This window comes from Melampsora larici-populina (assembly GCF_000204055.1).
Source record: "Melampsora larici-populina 98AG31 unplaced genomic scaffold MELLAscaffold_2, whole genome shotgun sequence".
In the NCBI taxonomy this organism is placed as follows: Eukaryota; Fungi; Basidiomycota; class Pucciniomycetes; order Pucciniales; family Melampsoraceae; genus Melampsora; species Melampsora laricis-populina.
The window spans coordinates 996,302-1,014,982 of record NW_006768766.1 but is presented as its reverse complement, the minus strand read 5'-3'; the positions used below and the strand labels follow the sequence as shown (position 1 = coordinate 1,014,982).

At 41.1% G+C, this 18,681-nt stretch overlaps 3 protein-coding genes across 3 annotated transcripts; 2 read left to right on the top strand and 1 right to left on the bottom strand.

Moving 5' to 3' along the window:
- Positions 1 to 828: 828 nt before the first annotated feature.
- On the top strand, positions 829 to 4,597 carry MELLADRAFT_101675 (uncharacterized protein; the record flags this gene model as incomplete). Its single annotated transcript, XM_007404753.1, has 5 exons — positions 829 to 1,657; positions 2,614 to 2,930; positions 3,488 to 4,048; positions 4,268 to 4,316; positions 4,515 to 4,597. The coding sequence occupies 5 exons, from the start codon at positions 829 to 831 to the stop codon at positions 4,595 to 4,597; spliced, it is 1,839 nt and encodes a 612-aa protein (XP_007404815.1).
- A 6,478-nt stretch (positions 4,598 to 11,075) lies between these two features.
- On the bottom strand, positions 11,076 to 12,158 carry MELLADRAFT_58973 (uncharacterized protein; the record flags this gene model as incomplete). The annotated part of the gene is made up of 5 exons (XM_007404214.1): positions 11,076 to 11,373; positions 11,426 to 11,450; positions 11,531 to 11,758; positions 11,830 to 11,928; positions 12,089 to 12,158. The coding sequence occupies 5 exons, from the start codon at positions 12,156 to 12,158 to the stop codon at positions 11,076 to 11,078; spliced, it is 720 nt and encodes a 239-aa protein (XP_007404276.1).
- A 4,775-nt stretch (positions 12,159 to 16,933) lies between these two features.
- On the top strand, positions 16,934 to 17,248 carry MELLADRAFT_101673 (uncharacterized protein; the record flags this gene model as incomplete). The annotated part of the gene is made up of 1 exon (XM_007404754.1): positions 16,934 to 17,248. The coding sequence occupies one exon, from the start codon at positions 16,934 to 16,936 to the stop codon at positions 17,246 to 17,248; it is 315 nt and encodes a 104-aa protein (XP_007404816.1).
- Positions 17,249 to 18,681: the final 1,433 nt, after the last annotated feature.

The following is an 18,681-nucleotide window of genomic DNA, read 5'->3' as shown; positions in this document are numbered from 1 at the left end:
CTGATATCTTTCAGTTTGTGAATAATCAACATTTGATCATCAACAGAATAAGGTACTTTGGTCCTTGATGAGGTAAGGTATACACACATATATAACAAGTATACATATGCATACATGTTATATCTCCAAAATCCTTCACTTGAAGTGTGATGATAACATCCCTCCAACCACCTCTTCATTCCTAGTGACCCATCCGAGTCGCATATATCCTCAATGAACATTGGAACGGTTCAACCTAACTACCCTACCTCAACAACATGATATCCGAGAGGGACTCAACCTCAATGAACATCGGAAATGATCGGTCAGCCGGTTGATTTGGACCCGATCATGTCAGGCAATAGTATGGGACCGTAAAACTCTCTTGGGTATGGAAAGCGGTTCCATACCCAAGAGAGTTTTACGGTCTCATACTATTTCCAACCTGACACAATAATACCACAATCAACGATTGTGATGACACGATAATACCACCAGCGGCAATTGTGATGACACGATGGTTCCACATTCAGCAAATGTGATGTCCACACTTTGAAACCCTGCATGGAGGGCTTTTCTCGCTTATGTGCACGACCGAGGTTTGAGATCAAAACTTGCAATCATGCACGTTAGGAAGCAAGATGTCTATCCTGGCACATCTCCTACCACATCAAACGGCCCAACAATCTGCAGTGCACTGTGAATTTTGGACCAATAAGTATCTCTTTCAACGAGTACTTATTGATCCGAGTCTTTCTATAATTTGAGCCCCACTGACACAGTGGAAGTTCTTATATATATATATGATCATAACGCTTCTTAAGCTGTTGACTTCCCACGCACACCTAAATGGCCTCTTATGGCCCCAACCATACCATCTGCACTTGCAACCCATTAGGATGTTCTCTTCGGCAGTTCGAAAAGAATGGTGAAATCCTGACGGGCCGGCTATTCCATAAAACAAACTACCCACGGCATTTACAAGCATCAATTGCTCAAGCTACCGTCAACGTACCTGAAGATACCTTATCAACCACCGCACCAACTACAACGGCGCAAAGTTCAAACAATATATCCACCAATATCCATAGTGTGGCCCCTGTCGGAAGTCTTAAACGCCCCCGATCGCCAGAGCCTCCATCAACCTCATCTAGTTTTCACACGGAAAGCCAACCACGCCTTTGCCAGAATGCACGCCTCACCGACAGTACATCCAACCAAGAAACCATCACTGCGCGCGTGCTTCATAAGCGACCACGCTCACCTGACACTGGGCCAACAGCATCTACCTCGCGTTTGCCCACTGATCCGCCCCTTCCCAAGAATTCACGGCTTACCAACGCAGCGTCATACCAGCTAAGATTGTCTACTGAAGAGTTCTATACGCCTCGCGTGCTTCTTCAGCATCCTTCCTGTGTGCAGTCGATGATTAGTGTTTTGAATGATCATCTTTTGAGGAATGCTTCAGTGAAGGCGTGTCATACATCACTCCAGCTGGAGCAGCTTAAAGTCAAGAGTTCATTCCTTTCCCAAGATTCCTCATCCAAACCTATCTGGGACAAAATACCGAACTCACTTCCCAAGCTTATAAAATGTTTCCACCTGGAAGCTCGCATCTTACGAACACTATCATGCCCAGTGTGCTTTGCTCTCCATGGACCTCCTGTAGGCACGCCAAGTAAGACAACTTGCGATGCCTATCGATTTTCCACCACCGACTCTTCTAAACGCAAATTCCGTTGCAAAGCAAACTTGTACAAACCTCCCGCCAAGAATTCTACAAAGCTCCGACCAGCGCAATTGTTTTATCATCAGAGATTAGTTCATTGGCTGGCTACTATGCTGCGCTATCCGTCTTTTGAAAACAGTCTTGACAGCTCTCTGACACGTCACAAGCCTCCTGATGGAAACATGCAAGACATCTGGGACGGCAGTCTCTGGAGTACATTCAAAAAAGATGGCCAGATCTTCACACGGAGGTCTGGGAATTTGGTTTTCGGCTTTTATTGTGATTGGTTTGACCCTTACAGATCCAAACGCGGGCGCCAACACAAAGCTGGTATCATGTTACTTATCTGCTTTAATTTACCACCTCATCTTCAATACCAAGCAGAAAACATCTTTTTGTATGGCTTCACTCCCAGCCGAAGGGAACCCACTCACGATCAGATGGACTTAATCTTAGCCCCACTTATATCCGAGCTTAAAGATCTGTGGAATGGAATTAAATTCAGCAAGACAGCTCAGCATCCCAAAGGCCGAGTCATAACTGTTGCATGCTGGCCCCTTCTTGCCGACGTCCCCGCAATGAAGAAGATTTCGGGCTTCTCTGGTCATACTTCAACAAACTTTTGTTCAAAGTGTTATATCACTTTGAACGATGTCAGCTTCATTGACATGAAGGTCTTCAAACCCAGGACTGCACGTACCCACAAAACGCAGGTAAAAAGATGGATTGAAGCTGATACTCCAAGGCAAAGGAAACACTCATGAAGGGTAACGGGGCCCGTCATTCTGCCTTCTACGACCTCCCCTATTGGCAGCCCCTCAAATTCGCCACGATTGACATCATGCACTGCCTCATAATGGGTCTTTTGGCCGACCTTTCCAATACGTACCTGCAAATCTGTACAGCAGGCAAGGGTTTGAAGAAGCAACAGGATGCTTCGGTCACCAATGGAAGATACAGGGTCGTTGAATCCAATTTGGCACTTGGTAACCTTGGTGACATCGATTTAGGCGTCTCATCTGCATCAGGAAGCCTCCTTGATTCATCAATCAACTTTTCCCATTCATCAACACAAACACAATATGATCGAGCTGCGAAATTGAAGACTGACACGGAAACAACCCAAGAACCGAGTGATAACCACTCTGATAAGACTGTGGATTCAAATGGCACGATTCAAGTTCCCAAGGGACCCAGTCTCACCATTACTGAGCTCGAGCAGGTTCACAAAACTATTGAAACAACCATTGTCCCGTCGTGGCTAACCAGGGTTCCGTCAAAGATTGGAATGCCAACGTCTGGCACACCCAAAGCGGCCGAGTGGCTAAGCTTATATACAGTGTATATGGTGCTTTCTCTTGTCCCCTACCACCATGAAGCTGAACTCAGATCCAATGCCTCCCATATCTACACGGCTCTCACCCTTGCAATCCAGATCCTCAACATATGCGTTTCGCAAACAATGACACCCGACAACCTCACCATATTACCGGTTTTGCTTGTCAAATACCGAACACACCTTTGCAAGATCTGGCCTACCATCAAATCCAAGCCAAACCTCCACTACGCACAAAATATTGCTACTCAATCACGCCTTCTTGGACCTCCATCATACACTGCGTGCTGGTTTGGAGAGCGCATAATTGGCACTATGGTAGCCCAACCTAAAAGCGGAGATCGAGGTGAGTTCTTGATAGTTACTCGTTTTCTCTCAAAACACCCCGTGTTCTACACGGCATACTAACTTTTGTCTAAATGTTTCTAGGCGTTGTCGGGCAGACAATGATGAAGAAATATCAACAGCGAGCATCTTTCCAGCAATTCCTTCGAAATGTACCTCCGGACTACGCAGAACAAATTGGTGCTGATATAATTCTTCAAAATTCATCACCTAAAAAAAAGAACTCATCGCCGTCTTCAGATGTATGTGAATCAATCAAACCAATACTAGAAAAGATTGGTTTGACCACATGCGTGAATTTTGAAAAGACCACGTCCTGGCGACACAGCGGCAAGGTTTTCAGCACATACAGCAAACATCCTGGCAACAGCTACGTAGAGTTTCATCATCACGGAAAAAAAGGAGTTGGGGTAATACATCACATTATATACCCTGAAAGTCATTCCACTCCCATATTTGTGCTTCATGTTTTCCCACCGCTTGACCCCATTGATGAGAACCGGAACCCATATCGATTGGTACCTCACTTGCATGCCACTGTCATGTATAACGAAGATCTTTCACTCCAATCAATACTTCCCGAGCATCTGTTTGGCCATTGTGCGGCACTTCATAATCAACCTGGAACGTTTAGCATCTCGAAGGCCACACTATCTTTGGTCAGTCTGCAAAGCATGGTAAGTGTTAATCACATGTATGCATTGCAGCATATGTCACATCTAACAGATTTATGTTTTTTTCCAGAGTATTTCCGATATGTCTTCAACTTAAGGACCCTGCCCACGCAGTTCCACCAATTGATGTTACTCAGAATGACCGGTCGAGATAAATTCTCTTTATTTTCTCTCTGAAGTTCATTTTTTGGTTTTTTGTTTTAGAACTGTTTGTTTGTGTTGAAACAAATCGATTCCAATACTCTCAACATTTGTAAGTCTGCAATAAATTTTACATCTACATCTACAAACCAAAACCTTTCTATCAAAGAAACTAATTCAAAAGAATTCTAATGATTTAATAGTGAAAAATTCACCATGTACATCTTAGCCGTTCTTTTTATAATGACATTAGGAGTTACAATGCTTTCATCTTCAAAACATTAACTCTCAACTTCACAATGTATGAAAGTTTATGATTTTCGAGTTGATCCAACTTTTAATACTCAATCATTAATGTATGACAAACTTACTCAATATGCAAATGAGAGATGAGCTAGACAAGAGAATTTTCAAAGTGAATAGGTAAAGTATTCAAGAAAGTGGAAACAGGCTTCATTCAAAGTGAAATTTTTGCCTCTGTACTTAAACTTGAAAGGAATACAGGGTCATAGCAATTCTCCGGCAGGCCGGGACAAACAGGAGCTTTTGCATCTGTGTAGGTCGCGGGTGTCCGAATCTGATCAAACCTCCAGGAGGCAAGTAGTTGGCCTTTTGTAGACTCGCAGTACTTGAAAGAAAGCTTGTTGATTTGATGTAATATCAAAGTATATTGTTGACTTCGCCAGACTAAGCCAACCGCCAGACAATGCGTCTCTTCAGGCTGCCATTCCGTCTCGGAACAACAGTCTTGATGAGGCAAAATGTCAGATGCCTGTTGGGGGAGATTGTGTGTTTTTATAAGACGGGATAGTGAATTGACACGGTATTTAAACAGCTGAAGAGTAACAACACGTCAATATGTATACGGTAAGTTGTTCATTATCGCATTGAACCACATACAGTTCTTTTCTTGCGGCAGGTCTCCTTCCAAAGATTTTTTTGGGCGGATCAACGGCCTTGTCAAATTTCTACACCCCAGCCACGAATCCATCGCAGTAATGTCCCAAGACATATGTCTTCCGTGTTGTGGGACGGAGTAATTGAGTCGGTGAGCGTGCCTTGTGATTTGGCATATTGCCAATGCTTGACAACAAACAAAGCCATTGTGCGGTTCCAAGAGCTGTCTGTCACATTCCATTCAAATGACAGTCGGGTAATACCGTGGTTTTCCAAGTCGGTGAGGCACAACATTTTGAACAGAGACATGGAAGTTTTGGTAGGTTTGGCTTGAACAGATGTTGGATTTGTTGAAAAGGCTTGTCGGCTGGACATGATTTCAACTTGAGTGAGAGGCCGAAGTGTGCAAAGTTCATCATTAGTCGGACCAGGTGGAAATGTCTTATTCATATTGTCATAACCAAGTAGAAACCTCGTGAAGCTAGCCAGTGAATGGCAGATTGCTTCTTGAGACTCGGGAAGCGAGTGCTGAACTGAAGCATTCAAACACTTCAGCGAAGTCACTGGAGTCCCTGTCTTCCAGTGATGACTAGCGCAAGCTATTGGGAAGAAGGTAGCATTAGCACTATCGCATAGAAATGCGTAGATACAGATAAGCCATCAACGAACGCATTGTTAGACTTCGATTTGAAAATTTATACGATTGCAATGATTGGAATATAAAGGTTGGAAATGTGATTTTAGATGTTACTATCTACAGACTGAGGAGGATTTAGCCAGGACGGCTCAAGATATCTAATCACAATTTCATCAAACGTAAACCTTGCGAAGACGTTTGAACAATGGGATGATGAGTACTAGACTGTTCAGGAAATATGAAAACGAAATAAAGGCTGTGGAAACGGGTTGAGAGATAACCACTGATCAAGCAACATCCAGTTGGCCTTTGATGGGCGTCTACAAGGGGAGTTCTGGGGTACACCGAAGTCTACCAGTCAATTCCAAAACAAAAATCATTCATTTTTGTTTCAAACGGCTTTGTGTGTGCACGTCGAGGTGCTATAGCAAAACTGACACGGTGATATCCTCCAAGTCCGAAACATGATAAATTGAGACATCAACCGTAGAAAGCAATGCAGAAACATTGTTTTCGGTGGATGAAGGAGAAACAGTCGTCTTCACTTGTTCGTGTTTCGACGGAATTCTCCTCCTGTCACCAGACAGGCGAGGCCTCTTTGGGTTGATGCGGGAATTGAGTAGGTCTAGGAGTCGTTCACAAGTAGTATTTGCCCCCACTGACACACCCACATCTTCAAGGGATGTTTTTATTGTGGTATCGGTCGTCTGATTTACATCTGCATGTTTGTTGAATCACATCTTATAACTAGTATAAAGCAGTATTTAAATGAGCTTTTTGTCTAGATGAAGCCTCACTTGGTCGCAGATTGGTTTCGTTTTTCCTTTTCTTGGTCTTTGTTTTTTCAATCAGTCTTGACGTGTTTGACACTGTGCTTTCTATTGGACAGGGTTCGACCTGTTTGTCCGGAAATTTGATGTTACGTAGACTCCAACGGCTCGATGTCAAATTGGGCTTTGAAGACATGATTGATTGATTACCTAACGCTTTGAGTATAGACGTAGTAATGATGCTGGTGAAGAACTTTTATGCTGCTGCAATGTGATCAAAAAGATCGCTCAAGAATCAAAATAGAATCAAATGTGACTTTGAAGAAAAACAATTTGCCATAACTGGTGACATAAAGATGCTTGAAATTTCAAGAAACTGGATGTAGACGCAAAGAATTTACCTAGAATTTGAACTCATCAAGGGAAAGGATTGATCTTATGATTTTGGCTGTATCCAAGGCCTGATCTGAGATCCTTTGATCAAGTTTGATCATCATCACCAATCACATCAAATACCACCCAATAGCTTGAAGGTAGGATTGACTAATAATCAACTACCTCAGAATCCTCCTGGTTGCCAAGCCGGAACAGTCATCCAATAATTACACTTTGCCACCTCATCTAGTGCCAAATCTGAGGTCTTTGTGTCCGAGAATCACACACAGGGATTATAGTACAGGCTCTAGTAGCCACGCGCTCAAGCGTCAGTGATAGAGCAAAATATATTATGATTGGTTGGTAATTAAGGTCCTTTCACGTTAGTCATATTGGTGTCCATGGTAAATTATCAACTTATATAGCTTTTAACGCTTTGTGTGACTTTTTATTCAAACAAATATAGCAGATACCCTCAAAAAGAGGGGCCACTAATTAATGTGCGTTTGTTTTGTGAGCCCACTTCTTCTGAGAGGTTTGTGGAATTGGGACAAAGCCAACCACTCAAAGAATGGATTCATGTGTACAAGAAGACACAAGAGAAAATATTAATCCCACAGCCTTTCAACATCAAGAACAAAACCGTACACATCCATTGCTCTGTTAATGAATACTTTTGTTACTGAGTTCTGATCAAGTTTGATTGAAAGGAATTGCCAAGATTCTATTGATTCATAATCAAGAACCAAGATCAAATTAGCACAAGATAATCCGCCGGACCGAGTCAGATCATTTGAGTGGATCAAACTGTGCCTCCGTCACGGTTTCTACTGTACTGCATAAGATCAACCTCTTGCTTGTCATATAGAAAAATACAATTGCTTCAACATCCAAGAACTTTAGAATTTACACAACACGATCATTGCCATAGACAGAGAGATCCAGGACGGCTATTATAAAGAGCTCAGCAAGGCTCAAAACATATATCAATACGCGCGCATGCTATTACGCTCACCTGATCCCGATGTCTTCACCAAGTATACAAGTCTTACCTCTAATGATCATAACACGTGCTGACTTATCCAATATCATTTATCTTTATGAATGTTACCGTGTTGGTACGTAGAAAACACACCTGTGACTTTCGGGATGCAGAAGCTATAAGGGAATCCGACTTCTGATCTACGACAACACCGATATTCTTGTAGCTTGCCACAGAGTTTGTCAATTCATGACGCGCTGATCAGATAATTAAAAGGAATGTACAGTCTTCTTAGTTACCATTCAATGTTTTGAATGGAGCGAGAAGTTGTTCAAAATACATGGAAATACATTGTACATACAAGAAAATAACCTGAATCAACTTTGGGGATCTACGGTGTCTCAGTTTGAGTGCATGGATATAATTGACAGTAATTATACTTAATTACTCTTGATTATATGCACGTTGATTCCATCTAGGAAAGAACATAAGATCAAAAGCTTTACAACCTTCTGATCAGTGCAATTCCCCAAAGTTCATATAATATACGACCCCATCTGAACCCATCTCGTCCTCTAGATCCCTCTCTTCATATATTGGATTATTATCATCTTTAAATCAATTAGTAGTGCATCATGGTGTTGTGCAATGAGTTCCACTCTTCCGTTTTCCTACCTGCTTATATCCTTGAATACGTCGTTGGTGAAGATAACCCTAGGATCGATCCCGACTTGTTCATAACTAAAGCAACACCCTCCCAGATTGTGGAGGTAATCTTGGCATTTTATCCTCATCTTCGATTTACTGAAAATGCTTTCAACAATCATGAGCTCCTCTTGAAAGTTTTCATCGAAATGATTGCCCCGTGTTTAACTCAATTCATCACCTCTTTCAACCGTGAAAAAAATTATGTTCAAGCCTTATGCGGAAACCCCATTTACATACCTGCAGAGTCTACCAGATGGATCAACTCCAGTGCAGATCTCAACACAAAACGGATTGGCGACTTCAATGCGTGGGGTCTCATGAACTTCAAGAACGGAAAATATCGACTTGCATCCGAACAATTAAACATGTACTTCCTCACCAATTATAAGTTTCTTCAGAAGGAAGAGATTGATGCACTTGCGCTTATCGAAACTGAAGCCATTGAGGCCCTCCACGAGACTTTACACCACCTTCAAGATTCTCATGCGTCCATTGAAAGTCTTCAGTTTTGGTTACGGCAGCCCAATCTCTCACGAACGGAATGTGAAGACCTCGAAGAAAAGTTAAAATGTACAAACGCTTCATTGAGATACCTTCAGCAAATGTTTAATACGAGCGTCCAAGATGTTGGATTCATTACAGCGTTTCTCAAGCATCATAGGTAAGTTTTTCATTCAAAAAGAAGTTTTATTATTCTCAATTTACTCGACAGTGATCAATTGAGACTCAATTTGCTAGGGACATCCTTGTCAAACATCAACTTTCTCCTGAAACCTAGCCATATCTGACACCATATATCAAAAGCCACATGTTGATCAATACTTATACCTTATAATTGAGAGTTGGTTTGTGCGCAAATATCAAGGATGTGTTTTCAGGTTCAGAATTGAAGGGTTTCATAGTCAGTTGGTTACGTTGTTTTAGTGCGTTGTTTGCTGGTCAAATCGAGTAATTAGAAAATACGTGGTAAATATGAATAGTGGTTGCTGAATTGAATTATCAGGAATTCATTGGGAAGGGGGTTTCTTAGTATACATATATGTTCTAGATATATTATCTCTTCCTCTTCACGTATTTTGTTTAAACCTCTTCCTTGCTGAAAAGATCTGGAGTAATCACTCGCTCTCTGTTCCGTTTTTGTGTTCTCTTTCAATTCTGGTCCAAAACTACTGTGATTGTTTTTTCTTTTCATTCTCAGACTCCTTCAGGTTGTTTGTGATGTTTCATCCTTCCAATAAGACATAGTCATCCAACTCACAACATTGAAACACCTCTTTTCTGAAAGGTGTGAAAAATATCGATACAAACTACAGATAAAATAAGGTAGTTACAATAACAATTAGACTTGGTCTAGTCAAGCAGTGCATTGATGATTGTTTGTAATGATCAAGATGGAGACAATATAACGGCCTCAATATACGAAAATAAGCAATACTGTCAGGAAACAGCTAATCGTATCCTGACAGATTTGAAAAACAGGAGGCTGGTGATAAAGATCAAGATCAAGTCAATCGTGAAGGTGAGATGGACAGTAAAATGACAAAAAGAAAGTCTTTTCTGTCTTTGTAGGCTCCTGTCAACGTAAACTTACCTTATGTCACTAGCTAGCGCTAGTCGCTTGCGGCACTTCAACTGTTCTCACTTGATACTTGTGGAAATCTATCGAAGTTCTCGAATTGTGCTCATTTTTACAAAGGTGAACACTCAAAAAAATTCCAATTCCACAAAGTTTGACTCATAACATACAAATGTGAGATTCTTCATCAAGTATAATAACACCATACCCTTCACAAACTACCTAAGCTAGACTCCACTCCTTCTATGCTCCTTTCTGATCCTTGTTCATCATAGTCTTCTTCTAATAAGCCTAGTAGTACCTTACCATGTGCTTCAACATCGCCAGTTGCTTTGGTCAACACCGAGCGTAATTCTTTCACATTACCTTCAAGCAGTTTCATACGATTTTCAGTGACTTCTTCAAGGATTTTTTTGTCTTTTTGGTTATCTGTTTCCACGCAAGCAATGCGCTGTCGAACCACTTGAATGTCCTCTTCTACAGTTGCCACGCGTGCTCGAAGCTCCTGAAGGGAATCAATTTTTTTCTCGATAGAATCCATACGTTCTTCAAGCATAGACACTATAAAGATTACTGAATATCAGCTCAAAGAAAGATCAAAATACAATTCTATGAAAATATACCAACACACATTGAAGAGATCTATGTCTCTCATCTTGGAATACATTGAGACCTGACCTCTTCGTGTTATGGTTGGATGGATTTGATTCAGTCTCATTGCTTGGAATCAATGAGCTAGCAATTGGAGTGATCTGAACACTCTGATAATTTGGCGCAATTGGCAGGATGTCTCGACCGTCCACTAAGCATAGAGATTAATTGTCAGATGGACCAACAAATTGCTGAAGAAAAGATGGAAGCCCACCAATGTTCTCGAGCTCAAACAAATCAAGATCTGAAAAGAATATAAGATCGTTAGCGTATTGTTAAGGCTGTGTGGTGTCCTCGGGAGTCAGTGACACAAGTCGTTCTTGCTGTGATGCTTGCTGGGTGATGTGGGGAGCGGACTCTGAGGGGTTGATTGAAGGAGCAGTCGTTGGATTTGGCTTGCTTTGAGGGGCAGTGTCCGATTTCTGACGGTTGTGGAATGGCTTTCGGTCTTCTACCTCTACCTTCACAATACCACTAGTAGTACCGCGTTCAGAACAAGTTGAATCAAAAGGCCGAAGATTTGCTTCCTTGGACGCCTCCCTGAACTGATGATCATCCTTTCCTTTAGTGTATCTTCAAATGGTTGGAGAGATGGAGGGAATAAAAAGGTTGATAGTTGACAAACCTTGTGAGATCCAGATGCTTTGGGGCTGGGTAAGCTGTCGTATCAAACACTCTGTAAACAAAAGAAGACCCGCACGATGATGAGTGTATATTTGATGATACAAACCTTTTATTTTGATAACTTGATCTGTGTAGGAGAGACTCGCCTTTCTTTTTACCTTGCCATCGACTCTGATAGCACCTTGATCTAGGGCTCCAGGTAATTGGGAGCAAAGTGCACTTTTTGATAAGCAAGATTTCCCCAATACTACCCTCTTCTTGTTGGGCAGTTGATTCCCAGGCGATGAACTCCGTTTCATTTTGATGACACCTTCTGTGTCTTTCACTTTAATTTCTGCGAGTTGAAAAAGGGAGGAACAATCAAATTGGCACCTTGAATGGACAGAAAAAAAACCATAGAAATACCATTTGCTGAAGCTGACGGTTCCGGCGGATGTGGGTTTCTCAATGCTATAGATTGACAGTCCAGACTCAGAGGCTCTTTGCTGAATGGGTCAGGAAAAACTATGACAGATAAAGTATTGAGTTGATAATGATTAAGATGATATATGCGCACACGTAGAGAAAAGTCGAGTTGGCCTTAAGTATATATAATTGCGAGAATAAGAAGGGAAAAATGGAGATATACAGAACAAGATCGAGGAGGACAAAAGTAGGGGCTTACGGTCGGGTTGCGCCTCTCGCACCTTCTGAGCTACTTCATTCTTGCTTTCATTTTTCTTGATGAATGTCATAGGTTGATTGATGTGCATCCAGTCAAGCATGGCCTGCTTGCCGACTCCAGGAATGTTCAGATCAAATCTATCTGAAATCATTATGATTGGTTTTGGATGATTGGAGGAATCGACCATGGACTAATTAAGCTTTATATGTACGGTTACAACAGGATCTAGCTGGAGTACACATACTTCATTAAATTCCGTATTCCAGAATATCCTAAATGTTGGGATGACTTGATCTCGAGGTTATCGTGCCAACATGAGGCTGAATCCTGATGACTCCCCACCTGCTTCCAATTACTTTTGAAGAAGAGGAGTCATGAGATTTGATATCTTCTGAGAAATGAGGTGTTGAAAGTCGAAAGATAGGTGACATCAGAGTTCTTGGGAATATCCAATTACGTGCATGTGCATTAGTGTAATTAACTATAGAATATTTGTGTATATTTGATGCGGATTCCAAACAGCAAAACGGATACAGAGCCATGAGTACATGGTTGGTCACATCAGCCACTCAAAGTATCATTCTTAATTGAAGTTTTTCAAATGTCGGCATAAGATTCTGCTGACGGGTATGCTCTGTGCAGAGCATAATGGGAGGGTTCCAGAGGGTTTCTCACATGAAAATCTCGGTAGTAGGAGACTTTGACTCAAAAACAAAGTACAGCGAGCTTATGAAACCAACAGTGAATGAGTGATGAGAGTGTTTGTAACACTAGGATTGCAATTAATGTGAGGTTACATAGCATTAAAATTTTCCGCGCTCTTCATTTTGAAACATGTAGGATTTTATTTTCCGCGCGGAAAATATTATTTTTTTCGTAGTGTAAGGAGATTAGGAACTGACATCTGTTGTTGGTAGAAATATCTGTAGACATAGCAAAGATGGTGTTAGCCATGGGTAATACAAAAATTGTTGATTTTTGTGAAATTGTTAGAAACACCAGTACAATCAGGATCAGCTAAGAACATGAACCCCATGAAGGGTCACAAAACTGGTCTGGTCTCAGATCAAAATTTCAGATCATCTAATCACTACCGAAACAAACATTTAAAGAAAATGGATATTCACTTTCCTCTTACAATCATTAATGACCAATGGATAGAATTAGATCTGAATATAGCAGCTAGTAGTTCTTCTAAAAAGCAAGATAAGCTGACGGGTCAAATACCAAAAAATGTATGGTATATGACTTATGTGGACTATACAAGAGCTACACCATTGATGTTAAAATATGTAAGAGAGAAATGAGGGCATATTGAAATAGGTTTGAACACACCAAAAAAGGAACGCTTTGGTGGGCTGTGTCCACAAACGGTGAAAATAATACACGACAGATAGTATTACATGTCATGCACAAACCCAATTTCGGGGGAAGGAACTACAAACCAATTCTCCTTGCCCACGATTCATTTGCACAGTGCATTAGTTCTCACGCTCAAGTTTGGGACACCAATCCTAAGGTTTGCCTTTTCCTTTAACCTTTTTGGATTTTATAAAAAATCTTTATTTTCATAATTGAAGTTCAAACAATATGTTCAATCAATAAAATTAAAACTCAACACGGCCAAACAAAATACTTAGGAAGTTAAGAAAGAAGAAAAAACAAAATAGAAGATGTCCCTTTGAAATCAAATTGAGCAAACAGAAGCTAATCTGAATAGAAGACCAACAAGAGCAGCAGCAGCAACTACAGGAATCAAACCTGGAAATTGTCTCATAACACCAAAGAGAGGAGTGAACACAGCAAGGTGTCAAAATGGAGCTGGAAGCAACACTTCAAATAGACCTCTATCAAACAATGGAAGCATGCATGGAAGACAACCTAGGGGGTTGAGACGGTCAACGTTAGAGAGGAGACAAAATGAAAGACAGGAGTTAGAAGATCAAGAGAACCATGAGGAAGAAAATCAAAATTTGGGTGAAGAAGAAGAATGGAAAGGAATAGAAGAGGGGGAAGAAGGAGAAGAAGAGAGTGGCGATGGAAGCAAGGTGCAAGGATTAGACACCAGTGGTAAGTAACAATTTGTATTAGAAGTCACGCACTCCGCTTTTTCCTTCCTATTTACTCCGGTTTTTTCCTCCATATCATCCTTCTTGGTTTGTCCTTTCCTCCATATCACACTTCCAATACTCCAGAACCGTTCTATTATCTTAGGATCATGTTTCCTAGTTGTCTCAATAGTTGAAAATGTTCAATATTTTCAAGAAAGAGAATCTGCAAACACTGTATCTATGCCAATGTATCAGGCAAAGGTACAGTGAGTGAAAGAGAAGGTTACCACTTTGTTATTTTTTCCTTTTTCTGAGGTAGATAATGACATATTTAAAATGGAAAGGAACGTACGCCTGGCCCGGCTTAGGATAGCAGCCCAGCCTGTCACGGCTTACAATAGGTGTCCCACAGCCTGGTACGGCTCATAATAGTAACCCAGCCAGACCCGGCTAACAATAGGTGTTCAAAGGGTTTACTGCCCAAATAATGAGCAAAATTGGAATTGAATGGGAACACTCAAGGAGAAAAAGGCCAAATAAAAAAGGAAAATACTAAACCCAGCCCGGGTGCGCTTCACCGTGACCGCCCGGAATTCAAATTCCGGGCGTTTGTGAACAGCATTTCACCTGTATGGACAGATTTCAGCTGTATGCAACGCTGACCGCCCCCTCTGAAAACCGGGCGGTCATGAAGATCAAATGTCAAATTTGACCCACAACTTCACCAAGTGGCCACCTTGTGTATTGTTCATTTGCTTGTGACATGACACACTACATGTCTAGGCCCTCGCCCCGTCCCCGGAGCTTTGGGGATCCCCAAAGTGAAACCCCTGTGGGACGCGGATCATTCCCCTACCCCTAATCATTTCAATTTACTATTCGACCAAAACAAATCTTTCTCATTCAATTAAACGGAAAACAAATTGTTCTCATTCAATTAAACGAAAAACAAATTGCAATTAAACAAAAAACAAATCACAATTAAACAAAAAACAAATCATTTTCATTCGATTCCAACAATCGTTCTCATTCGATTCCAACAATTGTTTCCATTTGATTCCAACAATTGTTTTCATTCAATTCCAACAATTGATTCCATTTGATTCAACCGGAACAAATTGTTTCCATTCAATTCAACCAAACCAATTTGTTTTCATCACATTCCACCAAAATCAATTGTCTTAACATCTCACTGTCCAAACCAATCAAATTAAATTTATTTAACCTCAAAACTGTCATCTCAATTTTTGCAAAGGAATTGAGAGTTTTCATCTTTCGATTCATCCAATTAAATCTTCATAATGATGTGAGATTCAACCTCATTCTTTCTTCCATTATGGTCAGAGACCAGTACACGCAGAAGTCTCACAGGCCAATTTGATAGTGGATGATGTTGTATCTTGCATGTTCATTCTTCACTTTGTGGATGTAGGACTACTTGATGTCAACACCATTCCACTATCAATTTGGTTTTGGATAATTATGACCTACGGTCACTTCATGAGGTTCAACTGTACTTGTCCTCCCCAAGACTGGGTTGGCTTCACGCACCAGAATCTTGTGGGTAGGGTTTGACGCAGACCTTATGCCAGCCCTAGTCATCATTATCCAAGTGTTGGATGGACACTCAACGTGTGATGCTCTCTGACCATTAGGATTCCTAAACTGATGATATTTCATTTTTACATTTTATTAGTGATAAGAACAAATACAAATCTCCATCACGTAAACACAGTCAAAAGAAGTTCAATGCTCATCAAGGGGAAATTTGAATAGCAATTAAGAAAAGCAAGATAGTTGCTCGTTGGGTTAATCATCAAAATCCTCCAACCCCTTCTTCTGATCCAATCTTGAACATGAATCGAGCTGAGAAAAGAGCTCCCATCCGTGCTGAATTTAAACAAAAGATCTGTGATCAATTTGGTCTTCCTAGAGATGCTACATTTATTTTTCGAAATGAGCATGGAAAACAAAAGTATTTATCACTCACTTTTGGTACTGTAGTCTTATTGAATAAATATGGAACCAAGCTCCTTGCTGTGGTCCGATTCAACGAACGTGATTATACTGAAAAACGGTTGAACAACGGAAAATTGAAGCGTGAACTTGTACCTGAGTGTGCAAAACTATTTGAAAACTTCAATAACGAATGATGACTTTATATCAACATGGAACTGCTTGATATTGCTGTGTGACAAATGGTGCAGCTGAAGCTCTAAAGCACATGAAGTCTGGTCAGATGTTTGTGGTAGGGTTTCATGGTGGATACAGGAAGAAAAAATTTGGTGGTTTGTATCTATTAGTATGATCTTTTTGACTTTTCTATGATTTTGAGGAGACATTGATTTTATCGTTCTGTATACTAGGTCCTTACGCTTTCAAAATGACCACTGCACGACTTGTGGCTCGTATGGAAAATGACTTACGACGTCAGATGTATCTTCCTTACATCAATCACTTCCTAGCTGAACATTTTTCCTCTCTATCCCTTGGTGCCTTTCAATCCAACTGTGAATGACCATCCTGGGCATCAAAGTCATTTTCTAAATCACCCAATGGACGTGTCTTTGGTTCCAATTTTGTTGTCACACGTGACGAGTTTGCTAACAAGGTGCATGTTGATAACAATCATTCTGGCTATACCTTTGGATTATTTGGTCTAATTCATCGAGATACTGGGAGACTCTATTGACGTGGAAGAACCTCAAAGCATGGCTATACTAAAGGAGCTCGATTTGTATTTCCTGACTACAATTTTGAGATTGATTTTGATGGATGTGATGGAGTTGTTGAAATGGTTTGGGCATCAGACATCAAACACTATATTACTCACTCCAAGACTTTTACTCATGATCATCAACCTATTCAACCGGAGGACGCAAATATAACACGATTTGGATTGTCTTGTCAAATTGCTAAAAGTATAGTTCAACGTCTCAACCAGATTACTGACATGCAAGGCAACAGGAGTGATGAAGAGTGGGAAATTTATCGAGAAACATTGGTTGAGAATTATGCAGATGAGTTGATCCGTAAATGTGATATGATAAAAAGTGAGAAGCAGAAGGCTGAGATGGAAGCGTTCAAAGCAAAATTGAAATCCTTGTAATTACACTTGGTTCACATTTGTTTCTATTTTTTTTAAAAGTTTGTCTCCTTTTCTCACATTATGAATTAGTATTGACATGTAACATGTCACACTTCTGACTTCCACATCTTGTGTACCACCAAGTCACTCGGCATTTCCCACTTGCTCCAGTTCAACACCAACACTTCTCACGACAACCCGTCAGCCATCAATACAATTTGAACACTTCTCGATGTGCCTCAAATTTCGATCTGGGTCATCTCACTCACCAGCAAGTATGAACAAGCTCACAGGAATCACGGCTCTCAACTCTTATAACGTCTTGAAACCAATCTATGTTACTGATCTAATTATTGGATTTTTTGTATAATATAAGATCTAAGATCTACAGCTTTCACAAAGTCTTGTATAGTCTACTACAATGAAAAAAAGCTTGTAGTCACAGCCCCCATATACTAGGCTCTGGTAGGCCAGAGCCTACCACTGACTCCATGAAAGATTCATGAAAGATTCAGAAATATTTCAAAATGACTTCAACACACAGGGGCAAAAATAGATGCTCACATAGGTGTGAGCGTTGAAATTTTTGTGTTTTCTTCAATGTTTGTTCAATTTTGCTTTCCTTTTCTTTCCCTTTTCTTTCCAATTTCTTTCTGCTTGTCATCTGATTATGTGATCAACAGGGACTGAGCAGACAAACTAAGCCTTCCTCAGGCCTTATTCCTGAGCAAAGAAGTCTGAGGAAGGGCTGATCCATCTGCTCAGTTTATCTCAGCTGCTCAGCTGATCCTGAGTGGCATTCCCTGGTCCAGTAGGCTTCAAGGGACACCACTTATGATTAGCTTAGGGGCTGAGCTGACCTGAGTATCCTCTTGACTAATTCTCTGCAGCATCCCTTGGATGGATCACATAGGTCCAGCCTTTCCTCAGGCTTCATGGCTCCAGAATGAAGCCTGATGCCCATCTGCTCAGCTATCCCTCAGTGGCATTCCTTGATCAGAAGGATCCAAAGGATTTCACTGCTCATTGGCTGAGGGGCTGCTCATCTAGTCCTCAGGGGCATTCCTGGGAGAAGGATCCAAAGGATGTCACTGAGTATTGGCTGAGGGACTGCTCAGCTGCTCAGCTAGTCCTCAGGGGCATTCCTGGGATCAGAAGGATCCAAAGGATGTCACAGAGGACTAGCTGAGGGGCTGCTCAGTTGATCTCAGCCCCTCAGTGTGAGCAGCTTTATCCAGGGGACATCACTTAGGATTAGCTGAGCAGGGGGATGGCTATTTTATGAGGTTTCATTCCTTAGCAAGGAAGTCTGGCCCATCAATGACCCAGCCAGGGGATGATACTGAGTATTTCCTGAGCATATCAAATGGGACGGCCCCTGTGCAGGCCTTCACTAAGAAATGAAGCCTGAGGAAGGTGTAGTTCATGTGCTCATTGTAATTTTGACCAAATTG